This window comes from Puma concolor, chromosome D1 (genome assembly GCF_028749965.1).
Source record: "Puma concolor isolate L17-30 chromosome D1, mPumCon1.1.hap2, whole genome shotgun sequence".
Classification (NCBI taxonomy): domain Eukaryota; kingdom Metazoa; phylum Chordata; class Mammalia; order Carnivora; family Felidae; genus Puma; species Puma concolor.
This window is the reverse complement of record NC_141676.1, coordinates 68,210,958-68,225,616: the sequence shown is the minus strand read 5'-3', so window position 1 is coordinate 68,225,616 and position 14,659 is coordinate 68,210,958. Positions and strand designations below refer to the sequence as shown.

Here is a 14,659-nt window from a genome sequence, read left to right as displayed (position 1 = left end):
ATATTCTGCTTTAGGATGAAATGTTCTGAATATATCTGTTAAGTCCATCTGGTCCAGTGTGTCATTCAAAACCATTGTTTACTTGTTGGTGTTCTGTTTAGATGATCTGTCCATTGTTGTAAGTGGGGTGTTGAAGTCTCCTACTATTATGATGTTATTATCAATGAGTTTCTTTATGTTTACGATTAACTGATTTATATATTTGGGTGCTTTCACATTTGGTGCATAAATGTTTACAATTGTTAGGTCATCTTGGTGGATAGACCCCTTAATTATGATATAATGTGCTTCTTCATCTCTTGTTACAGTCTTTATTTTAAAGTCTAGATTGTCTGATATAAGTATGGCTACTCTGGTTTTGTTTTGTCAACAATTAGCATGATAGATGGTTCTCCATCCCCTTATTTTCAATCTGAAAGTGTCTTTAGGTCTAAAGTGGGTCTCTTGTAAACAGCATACAGATGGATCTTGTTTTCTTATCCATTCTGTTACCCTATGTCTTTTGATTGGAGCATTTACTCCATTTACATTTAGAGTGAATACCGAAAGATATGAGTTTATTGGCATTCTGTTTCTTGTAGAGTTGGAGTTTTTGATGGTGTTCTCTGGTCCTTCCTAGTTTTTGCTGCTTTTGGTCTTTTTTTCCCTTATCTTTTCTCCTCTTGGAGAATCTCCCTTAAAATTTCTCTCAGGGCTGGTTTAGTGCTCATAAACTCCTTTAATTTTTGTCTGGGAAACTTTTAATCTCTCCTTCTATTTTGAATGACAGCCTTGCTGGATACAGAATTCTTGGCTGCATATTTTTCTGATTCATCACATTAAATATATCCTGCCACTCCTTTCTGGCCTCCCAAGTTTCTGTGAATAGGTCTGCTGTAAACCTGGTCTATCTTCCCTTGTAGGTTAAGGACTTTTTCCCCCTTGCTACTTTCATGATTCTTTCCTTACCTGAGTATTTTGTGAATTTGACAATGATATGCCTTGTTGATGGTCAGTTTTTGTTGAATCTAATGGGAGTCCTCTGTGCTTCCTGGATTTTGATCTCTGTCTTTCCCCAGGTTAGGAAAGTTTTCCACTACGATTTGCTCACATAACCTTCCACCCCTTTTTCTTTCTCTTCATCTTCCAGGACCTCTATTATTCTGATGTTGTTCCTTTTTAATGAGTCACTGATTTCTCTAATTCTTAAATTGTGCTCTTTTGTCTTAGTCTCCCTCTTTTTTTTCTGCTTCATTATTCTCCATAAGTTTGTCCTCTGTGTCACTCATTCACTGCTCTATCTCATCTATCTTGCCGCCATGGCATCCATTTGAGATTACAGCTCAGTTATAGCAATTTTTTTTATTTCATCCTGACTAGATTTTACTTCTTCTATCTCCACAGAAAGGGATTCTAATCTATTTTCAACCCCAGCTAGTATTCTTATTATTGTGATTCTAAATTCTCGTTCAGACATCTTGTTTGTATCTGTGTTGATTATATCCCTGACTGTCATTTCTTCTTGCTCTTTCTTTTGGGGTGAATTCCTTTGTTTCATTATTTTGAAGGAATAAAAGGAATTAATAATGTAAAAAAATTAAAAAAATAAAAACAACACACACACACACATACACAAAAATCAAATAAATGATGATAGATCCTAGGTGTGTTTTGGTCTGGTTTCTGAAAGATGTTTGATTGATTACAGAAAAAAAGGGAAAAAAGGAAAATGTTTGAAAATTTGAGAAAATAAATGCAATGGAATAGTATAAAATGAAAGGATGGAAATAGAATTTGACAATGTTACAAAAATTATAGTAGAAAAAAATATTTGTAATAAAAATTGAAAATGAAAATATTTTCCCCTTTTTGTATTGAAGAAAAAGAAAAGAAATGAAAAAGAAAAAGAAAATTGAAAGATGGACCAAAGAACAGACTGAAATATAATTGAAATTATATTGTTTTCCCCTAGAAGTTAAACTATGAAGCGCTTTATAGTCCATAAACTAAGCAGGTGGAGAGATTTGTGGTGTTCCTGTAAAGCGAGGTTGACCCCCATTGGGCGGGGCTTAGTGTAACGGCTCGGTTCCATTCTCCACTAGATGGTGCTGCTTAGCTTATGGTGTGGATTGTTGTGGCGACTGTAGGTGTGTATGCACATGCACAGGACGGGTGAAAATGGTGTCACCCAGCTACCCAGTGTCTAGTATTGGAACTCTGTGCTCTCTCCAACCTGTAATTGCATACTTTTGTCTCTGGCTTCCGTCCACTCTCCGCTTTTACACTGTCTGTGACCAAGCCAGCAGCTTGCCAGGTGTCACTTGCCTCCTGAGTTTTATCTCAGATGAGGCTGTGTTTCCTGACCCCTCACTTCTGAGGGATTGCGGCTTTGGTCCACTCAGACCCTCTGTGGGAGGGTCTTACCAAGCAATGGCTGGGTGCTGGCTGCACCCAGGAACGTTCTCGGGAACATGCTGCTTGCCGATGCCCAGAGACTGTGGCTGGGTGTCAACTCGCTGCAGAAAAAGTTCATGTGATCATGTCCTTTCAGGGATTATGGAAAATCACAACACACATTGGGCACTGGGCTTCACCCTTATAATGACCTTGTTCTAGCACCAGCGAATATGGTTGCTCTCTGGGGTCTGCTGGGACCTGGTGGCCACACAGCCTCTACCAAATGTCCCTCCAACATTGGAGCCGCTTCTCCCTGTGTTGCCTGAGGACCTCCCAGACCTCGCTGTGCTCCTGGGAATTCACCTTTTCCACCCAAGCACCGCCAGGTATTAGGCTGTAGAGTTTCAAACTCTGTGCTCCTGTTTATAGAGTCTTAATGAAATTTAAACCCTCTCCTTTCTCTTTTCTCCCTTTTTTTTCTTAAGTCCCTTGTGTACTTTCTCTCCAGCTGCTTTTGGGCAGGAGGGATGCTTTCCCATACTCTCCACCCATCCCTCTCCTCTCTTCACAAGCAAAAACATCTCCCTGCCCTCCACAGCTTCTCTCTCCCCCCGTTCACCTCTCCACCCCGTGTTCCTGCTGAGTTCTTTGTTTCAGGTTGTGCAGATTGTTGTGTTAATCCTCAAATAAGTTTTCTAGGTGTGCAGGATGGTCTAGTGTTGATCTGGCTATATTTCAGGGACGAGAGATGCAAAACACACTTCCATACTGTTCTATCGTCTTGGCCCCTCCCCTGTTAGCTGTAAGTTTTTTGTTTTTTGTTTTTAGTGTTTTGTTTTGTTTTTTTTTTCAACTAATATTAAGCTGGGAACATTGCAGAAAGCCTTCCTATAAAATATAAGTAATTATAGTCATCTTGTGACTAAGAGTGGACAACAGATCGAATTCCCGACCCTGGATGGTTCTCCTTGTTACTGTCAGATTATGAGTCAGACTTAGAGCTGATGTCCAAGAAATCCCGTTTCACCTTCAAAATGACAGTAACATAGCATGATTTTGTAAAAACACATGTTGTTAATAATCTGATGTGATTAAAATAACTGTTGGTGATAACAATAGTGAGGTACTGGGGAAAAGTTTATATGGTACGGCTAAGTCTAAGTTGATGTATTATGATAATATTTATACTTGTGCATTCACAGAACAAAGGCAAAGCAAGGCAAACTAACATTTTGTTAGCTGGGTTGGGAGTGGATATAGAATATTCCCTTTTTTTCTTTCCCAGGTAGACAAACAGCCTTGAAACAATGGGACTCTGAAGGGGCAGCTCCAAAGGGAAAGGAGTGAGCAGTAAAGAGAGACACAAAGATAGGAAGTACAGGCCAATGCCACAGATGGAGACTAACACGATGACTAGGGCTGTACTTATCCCTATTATTCCTTGTCCTGATCCTTTTCCTCCCTACCACCTTCCTTAGGTCTGGTTGAAAGACTTAAAGACAGCCTTTGCCAGAGGTTGCCCTTATTGTTACAGGTGTGTATAAAGAAGACAATAAAAGAGAAAAGGGGTCAAGAGAGAATGAACTATTATCTCTTTTCCTTCAGGGAATCATCTGAATATTGGAAGACCCTTTGCCTTGATTTTTGAAGTTCTTTAAAATGAAGCTCCATTTTTGGAAACTGTGATCCTTTGTCCCAGAGTCTGGCTAACCCAAAGCAGTGCTCCTTCTCTTTGAATGTGAAAGGAAGAGAAGAGTGTCTTCCTTTTGTGGAAAAAAAAAAAACACATTTTTCCACATTTCCCAGGGAACTTAAGCCTTTCACAAATTCTGAAAACAAAATTAAGTTTCCTGGGGCACTTGGGTGGCTCAGTCCATTAAGTGTCTAACTCTTGATTTTGGCTCAGTTCATGATCTCACAGTCATGAGACTGAGTCCTACATCAGTCTCCATGCTGGATGTGGAGCCTGCTTAAAATTCTCTCTCTCTCTCCCTCTTCCTCTGTCCCTCCCCTGCTTGCACTCTTGCATGCAGTGTCTCAAAATAGATAGATAGATAGATAGATAGATAGATAGATAATAAGTTTCCTGAATGGAATGTATCAGAATTCCATTTTATTTCCCAATCTTTTTTTCTTTCTCCATCCTTAACCTAGAAATTTTCACACATACTTAGGCAATCTGGTCATTTGGATGATTACTTCCTCATCTATTTAGGTAAATTGTCTCTTTATCATTTGTTATCACCCTTCTGTACCTTATGAATAGAGATAGTAGTGGTCAGGTAAAAACAAGTCATCTGGGTTGGTCAATATTGAGGTTTGCTCAGCATTCAGTATTGAGGTTGCTTATGGTGACCCGTAGAAGAGTCTGTAGCAAAGTCTGTTTGGTGAATTTGTTGTCTGTTTAGTCAATAGTAGGTATGTACTGTGTCCCGTATATGAAGTTAGGATGTGAAGTTATCAACCATACCCTTTGCCAACACTAATGCTTTTCTTCTTTCTTCCCTGTCTTTCTTCCTAGAAGTATCGATATCAAGATGAGGACGCTCCGCATGATCATTCTTTACCTCGACTAACCCATGAAGTAAGAGGACCTGAGCTGGTGCATGTGTCAGAAAAGAACCTGTCTCAAATAGAAAATGTCCACGGATATGTCTTGCAGTCTCACATCTCTCCTCTGAAGGTCAGTTATATTGTTGTCAGAGCTGGTGGCAGTGGTTGGTCTGCCATGCTAAGGGCGATGTTTGTTGACCTGATTAAATGAAGTTGTCTTTAAATGCTACACTGGCCCTTGGAAGCTAACGGGTCTTCCTGTGTGGTTTGGAGGCTTACCTAGAGCTCCTGACACTGGGCATTTGCTCTTGCAGTTGTTTGAATGTCTTGGCACTCTTTTTAGTTGCTAAGACTGGGCTAAGGAAAGAGCAAGGGATGAAAATTGAAAGGGAAAATAAGTTATCCACATATTTAGAAAATCCAGAAGTACATCAAGATTTTGTCCAAATGCTACCTCTCCATCTCTGTTCCTGGTCCCAGATAATACAAAGGAAGTAAGTATAACATGCTAACACCTAATGATTGCTTTGCCATCTAGACTTAAAAAACCATGTGAGTTGGCTCATCACTGCCTCAATTTTAAACTATATTTCTTTCTTTCCCAACACTTTCTACCTTTTTTCCTTAATTTGTAAGCAATTTCTTGAAAATGTATTTTGACAAAAAAAGGACAATTAAATGAGAGGATTTTCTGTGCTCTTTGGTTGCAAATTACTCTCCCTTTTTCTTTGCTGATGCCATGGGATTTTGTGCTTAGGATAAAAGCTCATAAATGTTTATTAGAGTTGAAAAAGTGGATCTAGAGTCAATGATATAACAGAAGAGAATTCAGATAAAAAACAAAACAAAACAGATAAACAAAAAAACCTACTAAAATAACTCTTTGTTTATTGCTAAAGAAAATCCTATTTTTCAATTTTGTTAGAACATTTACTTCATCAGCACTTCTGCATAGCTGTGTCACAATAAAAAATAAAGCCATAAAAGTGACCCTAGTGCTTTCTGGAATCTTATACCTTCTAAAACATCAAAGAGAGACTAAATTGTATTTTAATATAGTTCCAAAATTTGGCACATTTTAAACACCCTGGCATCCTAAAAATGTATTCTCAAATAAACTAGCTCCAGTTACTACTAATTACTTAAAATCTTAGGCTGATTGTCAAATTCTAGCAAATATGTTTATATATTTAAAAATATGCAAACCTTATGCCTCTGGAATTCATTGTTCAATTCTTCCCAGAGCCTTATCAGAAATGATTAAATGACTCATGGAAATGGGTATGTTTAGTCTCGAGAAGAAAAGATTAAGGATTGGAGGACAAGGTATTTACCTTCTTACACCTCTAGAGCTGTCATGTAGAAGAAAATATTGATGTTACCCAGAGGGCAGAAGCAGAGCTACTGTGCAAAACTAGCAGGAATATATGTATGGGATCGCTGTGAGACCAAGACTCCTGGCAGTTACTACCCCAAACAGGTGTAGACTACTTGATAAAGCAGCAGTTTCCTATACCTAGAGATTGTCCAGGGCAGGCAGATGACCTGGCAGTGGTATTGTGCAAGGCATTCCTTCAGCAGGAGGGTGTACAAAATTGTCTCTAAGGTCTAAATCTAACTGTAGGAATCAGTGAATCTATTCTGTAGTTGGATTAATACCTTCCTTCTTTAAACAAATGCTCATGTTTGCAAACAAATACTCACACTTACTCTGTGTACTGACCAGTGTAAATCAAGAAAGGGCAAAGGTGGGAGACTGGATTGCATTTTTTTTTTCAACGTTTTTTATTTATTTTTGGGACAGAGAGAGACAGAGCATGAACGGGGGAGGGGCAGAGAGAGAGGGAGACACAGAATCGGAAACAGGCTCCAGGCTCCAAGCCATCAGCCCAGAGCCTGACGCGGGGCTCGAACTCACGGACCGCGAGATCGTGACCCGGCTGAAGTCGGACGCTCAACCGACTGCGCCACCCAGGCGCCCCGAGACTGGATTGCATTTAAGAGTACTTAAATTTCAGGTGTTTACCTTATAACTGCTTGAAAGAATCCCTGTAAGAACCTCCACAGGGAATCCTTTCCTTCTTTTCACACTGCTTGTCTTTGTCCCTTTCGTAGCACATTTGAATTAGTTCTAGAGCATAGCTCCTAAAGACTTCAAGCTGAGAAGATTAATCAAGGCTAGTCTAAAGGCAGCATAGTTGTAGTAAACAAACAAACAAAATGAACAAAACAATAAAAGCATGTTAGGGTATTAACTTTATATATTAAGTCTTAAGCATATATATGTTATTATAATTGTCTAACCACCTACACTTTGGCTGATTACACCATGTGTTATGCCATTATTGGAAAATGTCCATTTGGAAAATGTCTATTAGAGTTAAAGGAAAAGTTTGCTTTTTCTGTAGATCGGATCTCAAATGTAAAGGAATCTTTCCTACTTACCTTTATCCCTTGCCCTCCAGGAATCTCAGAGTTAAGTTATCTTCAACGTTGGTTTTCCTTTGAGTAGGTTTTCTGTTTCTGTTTCTCCCTTCTGTCTTACTTCTTATTCTCTTCTGGTAAAAACAGTGCATTGGTTTTTACTGTAGTGGTGTCTTTTATGGAAGACACCTCACATCAGTTTTAAAAGTGGCCACCTATGAATAATAAACCCCTGATAGGAAACATTCAGGCAGGAGTATGTTTGCCTTCCCTTTTGGAATCACCAGTGCATGGTGTGACCCCCAAGGTATTGTGAAGAAGATGGCAAGGTGAATTCATCCAGGACTTCTGTACACAGGCTATGAAGTAGCAATTTTGGAACCAGGACTTTCCCCCCATGACACTTTAGAAGTGTTTGTGCTGAACAAGATATGCTTGTAGATTGTCTTAATGAACAGACTATGTACCTTTCTTATGTCAACAATAGTGATGAAGACAAACCGGCATAAATTCTCCAGAAACACACACACACACACACACACACACACACACACACACACGTAGAGTTTGCCAATTTCATGGTGTAAATACTCCCATCATGGCTGAGTTCAGGCTTCCACCCTGAAGCACCTGACTGCATTTGGAAAAAAGAAACAAATGAGGCTTCACAGGCCAATGTGAGCTGGCTCCAGCACAGGCAGGCTCAAACACATGCAATTTTATAGCAACAGGACACATCTCCTAATCAAGTTGTTAAGGGATTATTATATTACAGTTCAAGTGTTTGGAGAACCTGCCATGACTAAAATCTAATGTGTTATTTTCTCATAAAGGAAGCCTATTAGAGTCAGAGAAATGGTAGGGAGGTACAAATTCTCAATTAGGACTGACACATTTTCAACCTTTCTGCTCCTTTGATCTGTCTGGTCCTCTTGGGTTAAGCAGTAAAAGAGGGAAGAGTGAGGAGGCAAAACCCACAAGCAGCTAATTCCCCCTGAACCTTACTTAGGAGTCAATGCAGCTCTCTTGTACTAATTAAAAATTTACATATGGCATGCTTGAACAGAGTAGGAGATTGCTGGATAACAGTTGAAATGCCACACTGAGCAGGCTCTAAATCATTAGCTGAGCAATCTTACCATTGCAGGTTTGACAATCATTTTCTTCCATCACCGCTTATCACTGGAAGCCTCAGTTCTAAGATTCATTTGCCTTTGGTGCACACCCGCTGCCTAGCTGATAGATGGGCTTGCTTAGCCTGTTTTCATTAGAATGCCTTGGCCATTGTGAAGTATGGGGTTGGAAGGAGAAACGCAATTTTGCAGTGGATTCGACAGAATTTGCTTTCTTTGCCTTGAGATGGGGATGTTTTCCCTTCAGATGCCACATAGACTCTTGCACAAAAGAAACTGGCCTATAATAAAGCATGAGGATTTTCTTTTCAGTTTAAGTCAATTCCAAAATATTAATCGAGTCTCTACTGTGCACATAATAATAGGTGATGGGGAAACAAAGGGCAGTAAAACTCGATTTCTTTTTGAGTGTGAGCAGGGAAGGGACAGAGAGACAGGAGACACAGAATTTGAAACAGGCTGCAGGCTCCGAGCTGTCAGCACAGAGCCCGAAGTGGGGCTCGAATTCACAAACTGCAAGATCATGACCTGAGCCGAAGTTGGAGGCTCAACCGACTGAACCACCCAGGCTCCCCAGTAAAACATGATTTCTAAATATACTTACCACTTTCCTAAAAGACCAGAGTTCTAATTATTTGTTACTTATTCTCACTCTGCAACAGCAATCAAATTCCTGAAGCCTATGTACTGTGAGACCTCAGCCATCTAGCCGAGTACTCTTTACAGAGTATCTGATAAGAGAGCAAGAGAAAGAGAGAAGAATGGGAAAGGGAAGGAGGAAGAAGGACAGGCAGGCTTATTTTTAAGAGCCTGGACTTCAGAATACCTGGATTTCAACCCTGGCCCTTTCATTTGGTAGCTATGTGACCTTGATCAAGTTAACCTAGCTTGGCTTTCTTATTGGAAAAAATGGAGGTTACAATAATATTTATGTCATAGGATTTGTGTACTAATTAAAGTAATACATGTAAACTGCTTAGGACATGCTTGGCACATTGGGACCACTCACTGGATGTTGTCTTTGACCTTCTTGTTACCATCAGCCAGCTATAAAGACAAAGGCCTTAAAATCACTTTTACTAGATTCATCTCATTTTACCTCTGTTGAGATTATCTCTGCTGAGATTATAATTTAAAGTTATAAATAGTTCTCTTTAATCAAAAAACTAGTAAATAGGGATGCGAATATTTGTAGCTCAGGTCTCTCTGGATCCAAAGCCTGTATTCTTTATCACTCCTGTGCTGTATCACCTCTCTCTAAACTATTCTATTTTTAAAGAGATTTTAGATTCAAATTTTCACTTACTGGGTCCATGTATGTAAAAGTAGTAGGTCCTTTTTTCTTATGCCCTTATTCTTAATTGTTATTAAGCAGATATATAAGGGAATACATAAGAAATTCGGTTTTTCGAAGTGAGAGTCATCAACAGTAGTGATAGATGGAAACTTTATAAAGAAATAGAAGGAAAATAAGTTCTTTCTTTAAAATACCTCAGTTCACCCAGTGGTAAGCTCCCAAGAGACTATCTTCTTCTCTTGTGGCAAAACAAAACAAAACTAACAAAAATCAAAGCTAGTATTTGGGCGCTAGTTTCCTTTTGGAAAATCCTTTGCTCTTGTAAGAACATGTTTCTTGGCAAGAAAAGCACACTTCTGTTTTGAGCAGTTGAAGAATTTTCTGCATTGAGATACACTCCTCACAGTAGGTGCGCTTGTCATTGAAAATCCCAAGTAAGTCCAGCCAATCAGCCATCATGTTTCTTCTGCCCAGGATATGGCAAGATCTATTTCTATAAGTTTTATTTGGTTATTTATTCTTTTAAAATGTTCATTCTATATATGCTTAATTTTATAAACTATCTTATCATTTTCAGAAATAAGCAGTGTGAAAGTTAGACATTCCACCACAAATTAATTAATGAATAAAGTTGTTTCATGTCAACCAGACATCTGTTAGAGCAGAAATCCAGCTGATTGTTCTAATTCTACTTTTCTTCAGAACTATTGGTTTTGTTTTAATAAATTTACTGTCAATATTACCATCATTATATGAATACCTGCACAGTCGAGGTTTGTGCTGGTTTTGTTTATTATTATGTCCTTAGTCCTTCGACAAATACTTGTTGAATTAGTTATTTGTAAGTGGAAATATGAACACTCATAAATAATTATTTTCTATAAGGTTGGTGACATTAATAGAAAAACAAGCAAGCAATCAAGGCACAGACTTCTTATTTTCCCCTTTCTGTTGTCCTGTTTTCCCTGACCTTATCATCATTGGCAAAGAATTTCATCAATTTTCATGCTGCATTTTCCTCATGTATTACATATCTGAAATGTGTCCTGGGGCGCCTGGGTGGCTCAGTCGGTTGAGCATCTGATTTTGGCGGCTCCAGTCATCATCTCATGGCTCATGAATTCCAGCCCCATGTTGAGCTTTGGACTGATTGCATGGGGCCTGCTTCAGATTCTCTGTCTCCCTCTCTGCCTGTCCCTGCTGCCCCCTCACTCCCACCCACCGCTAGCGAGCTCGTTCTCTCTTTCTCAAAAATTAATAAACATTAAAAAACCGTTTTTAGTGAAATGTGCCCTAAAATCAATGATATCTTGCAACTAAAACTGGCACCATCTCCTAGGATACATTAAAAAATGTTGTGTCTTATGGTGATAACCTTCTTAGACTCAGTGACTCTTTATAAGGAAGATTAAAGCTGTTGTTTCAGGGGCGCCTGGATGGCGCAGTCGGTTGAGCGTCCGACTTCAGCCAGGTCACGATCTCGCGGTCCGTGAGTTCGAGCCCCGCGTCAGGCTCTGGGCTGATGGCTCAGAGCCTGGAGCCTGTTTCCGATTCTGTGTCTCCCTCTCTCTCTGCCCCTCCCCCGTTCATGCTCTGTCTCTCTCTGTCCCAAAAATAAATAAAAAACGTTGAAAAAAAAAAATTAAAAAAAAAAAAAAGCTGTTGTTTCATAGATTGGTGTGAATTTCTTTAAGTAGATAAATATGATTTTCTGTATTCTAACTCTCATGTAGATGACAGTAAACAGTCCTGGAAGCTTTACTGGAAAATAGGAATATGAGAGGTTAGGATATCCTTCTATACCTTTGAACAACTGTGCATATGTTGAATGTCTATGGAAAAATAGTGGAGAAACCCTAGGCCGTGCAAGTTTGGGAAAATTATAGGAGAGATTGCTTATGAATGTTGGAAGCTGGTATATAGAATTGAGGGCAAGAAAGATAACAAAGTGGACTTTGCTCCACTATTTCCTTACCAGCATTGCCAGAGACTGCTCATAGGAAATATATTTTAGCCAACAGTGTAAGTCCTCTTCCTCTATGAAGCCCTACCTGTTAACTCTTGTCTGACTCCACTTGGTCATACCATCCTATGGTACATGTAGCTTGCAAAGTTATATGTGTGTGTGTGTGTATATATATATATATATATATATATATATATATATATGTATATATATATGCGCCTTTTTTCATTATTTTAAATAATTTTTGCATAACTATATATTGTCCTTTCCTCTAGACACTACATTTGTCTTGCTCTTAATAAATGTGTAAACTCCTATAACTAGACCATATCTTATTCTTGTTTTCTTTTTTCTTTTTTCTCCCTTATTGGCATTTATAATGAAATTAGACCAGTATTTCCCAAAATGTATTGGTGGATTTTGGTCACCATTATAAGGAAATAAAGGATTTCCCTGAGTTTTTAATATGATAACATGTAATGTAAACCTCTAAGATGGGGATATGGTTAATATACAGTATTTCCCAGACATGTTTGGCCATGGAACACTTTATTCAAAAATTTTTTAGTTGAACCAATACACTTTGAAAATACTGTAACAGAGACATAGACCAAGACTAATACAGACAATAGAAATCATAACATAAAAATTCATTCTTTCCCTGAAATCAGACTCAACCTGATTCAAATATCAGGTCCTCTACTTAGTAGTTATGTGAGCTTCCTCAAGTTACTTAACTTTCTTTAGTCTTGGTTTTCATATTTGTAAAATAGTGGCATCCACTTATGTGCTTCACTGACATTTAAGTGAGAAAAATCTATGCAAAGATAGCTCAGAGCTTGACACATGAAAAATATACAAAAAATGATAGCTATCCTTATTGTTAGTGATATATTAATATTCCAATATTCTAAACTAGGAACTTTTGAATTATTATTGGAAATTTTTTTTCATCTTTAGTCTCTCCTTTGTTTTCAAATGGCTTAGTGTTCTCACCTTCTTTGTATCCACAGCTGCTATCCCAGTCCATGTTTTCATTACTTCTAGGCAGAAAGTATTATGGTTATTGTAAAACACCATGGGCTTTGGAGCCAAAAATATGTGCTTGAATTCTGATTCTTCATTTTCTGGCTGGATAAACTTGGGAAAATCATCTGGCATTTCTGAGATGCAGTTAACTTGAATATGAACAAAGCTCTTTTGTGTTTTGATTGATTCATTCATGCATTCATTCATTTGTACCTTAGAATCTCTTTGACTTCCTACCGTATGCTGGGCTCTATGTTATTCCCCAAGGATACAAAGAAGAACATGACTTCAAGTTGCTTGCATGCTATAGTTAGTTTAACATATTTGGAGATGCATACATAAAATATGTCATACTATGTCCCATAAAGAAAGTATCAAACAACAGGCAAATTCTTAAGTAGTAGAGAAGTGATTTAATTTTCTCTGAGGTTGGAGTGCTACAGATGCATGTGGTCAGAGAAAACATAATAGAGGAGGTCATTTTTTGACTTGATGGAAGTAGGAGATATAGGAGAAAGGTCATGGTTGTCTTAGACTCCAGCAATTCTGTAGCAATATGGAAGAATTATAGAAATTTCAGACAGTGGAAAAGGGAGAGATAGAATAAAGGATCAAGGAAGGAGTACCAGGTCCAAATCATGCCAGAAAGCAAGGAAAATGGGCAGGAACAGGTAATGAAGGGTCTTCTGTGGATATTGGACTTCACCTTGGAGGTAATGACAAAATGACTACACAGTTTAAAAGAGGAGAGACACGGGCAGATTTGCAAATTAGTGTATCACTCATGTCATGTAGCAGATTAGAAGAAAAACAAGAAAACGGTGATATCACAATCAAGGACATCAGGTAAAACACCAGAGGCAGACAAGCTCTGGGATAAAGCAGAGGCATTGGGGATAGAGCAAGGGATAGATTAGAAAGCTTATTTAGGAAGAGATATAATCAGGACTTGGAGACCTATAAATATAGAAAGTAGAGGAGAGAAATAAATAGAGTTTAGTTCACTTTTTTTTTATTTGACCAAGTGCATGGAGGAGGTATTATGGAATGAAATCAAGAATGCCAAAGGAAGAGAAGATTTTAAGATGGGGTAAAAAGATTATGAGTTTGGGTTTTAATATTGGAGTTTGAGGTATTTTTGTTGTACACAGGTTGAAGATTTTCACATGTGGTTTGAAACAAAGAACTGGGAATTGAGAGAGATCTGATCTGAAAAGGGAGACTTGGAGCCTTCAGTGTAGTTGAAACAGTGTGGCCAGGATTATCCAGGAAAAAGGGATGAGAGATTTGATGACATAAGTACAGGAGACAATACCACCAGGCCAGGGTTTTAGGGACAGAAAGGGGCCTGCTGAGGAGACCATAAAGCAGTGAGTGATTTACCACAATACACATTTTAATGTTTCTTAACTGACTTATACATTTCTAGTAAAAGATCATATTTTATACAATAATAAAATTTAGGCTCCACTATATTGCTTGGAATAGTGTTAGCCAAACACTAGATGTTTCTCAAATATTTGTTACTTGGTAATTATTTTTAAAAAGAGAAAGAAATACCTTATGAAATATATTTGAATCCAATAATCATGGAGTCCTGACCATCAACTGAAAAAATGTATTTTTTACCTTTTAGCCATAGTGCTTTTAGTAATATTACTAATTAGAAAACTAAGCTGATTTTGCTATTTTAGAAAATTCCTAACTTTAAAAAATGTAAAATTCATTCATTTCTCTCTCTTGCCACTAGATGGTGCAAGTAGCTGAGCTGATAGTTAAGGAAGCATCTGGTCTTAAGGGAAAAACCGGAGATTTGTGAGGCTAAATTGAGAAGCTCTTAGTTACTAAAAACATAAGAAGGTTTTGGCAGGGATTTGCATA

General features: G+C 38.2%; 1 protein-coding gene across 15 annotated transcripts in view; it reads left to right on the top strand.

Moving 5' to 3' along the window:
- Positions 1-14,659, top strand: part of DLG2 (discs large MAGUK scaffold protein 2) — a 2,060,086-nt gene that overhangs the window by 1,042,736 nt on the left and 1,002,691 nt on the right. For 13 of the 15 annotated variants that reach the window (XM_086678450.1, XM_086678461.1, XM_086678456.1 and 10 more), the window contains one exon: positions 4,898-5,059. In XM_086678450.1, coding sequence (XP_086534576.1) covers positions 4,898-5,059 — 162 coding nt within the window. The remainder of the gene's footprint in view (positions 1-4,897; positions 5,060-14,659) is intronic. The other 2 variants (XM_086678464.1, XM_025928045.2) reach the window with 1 other exon arrangement.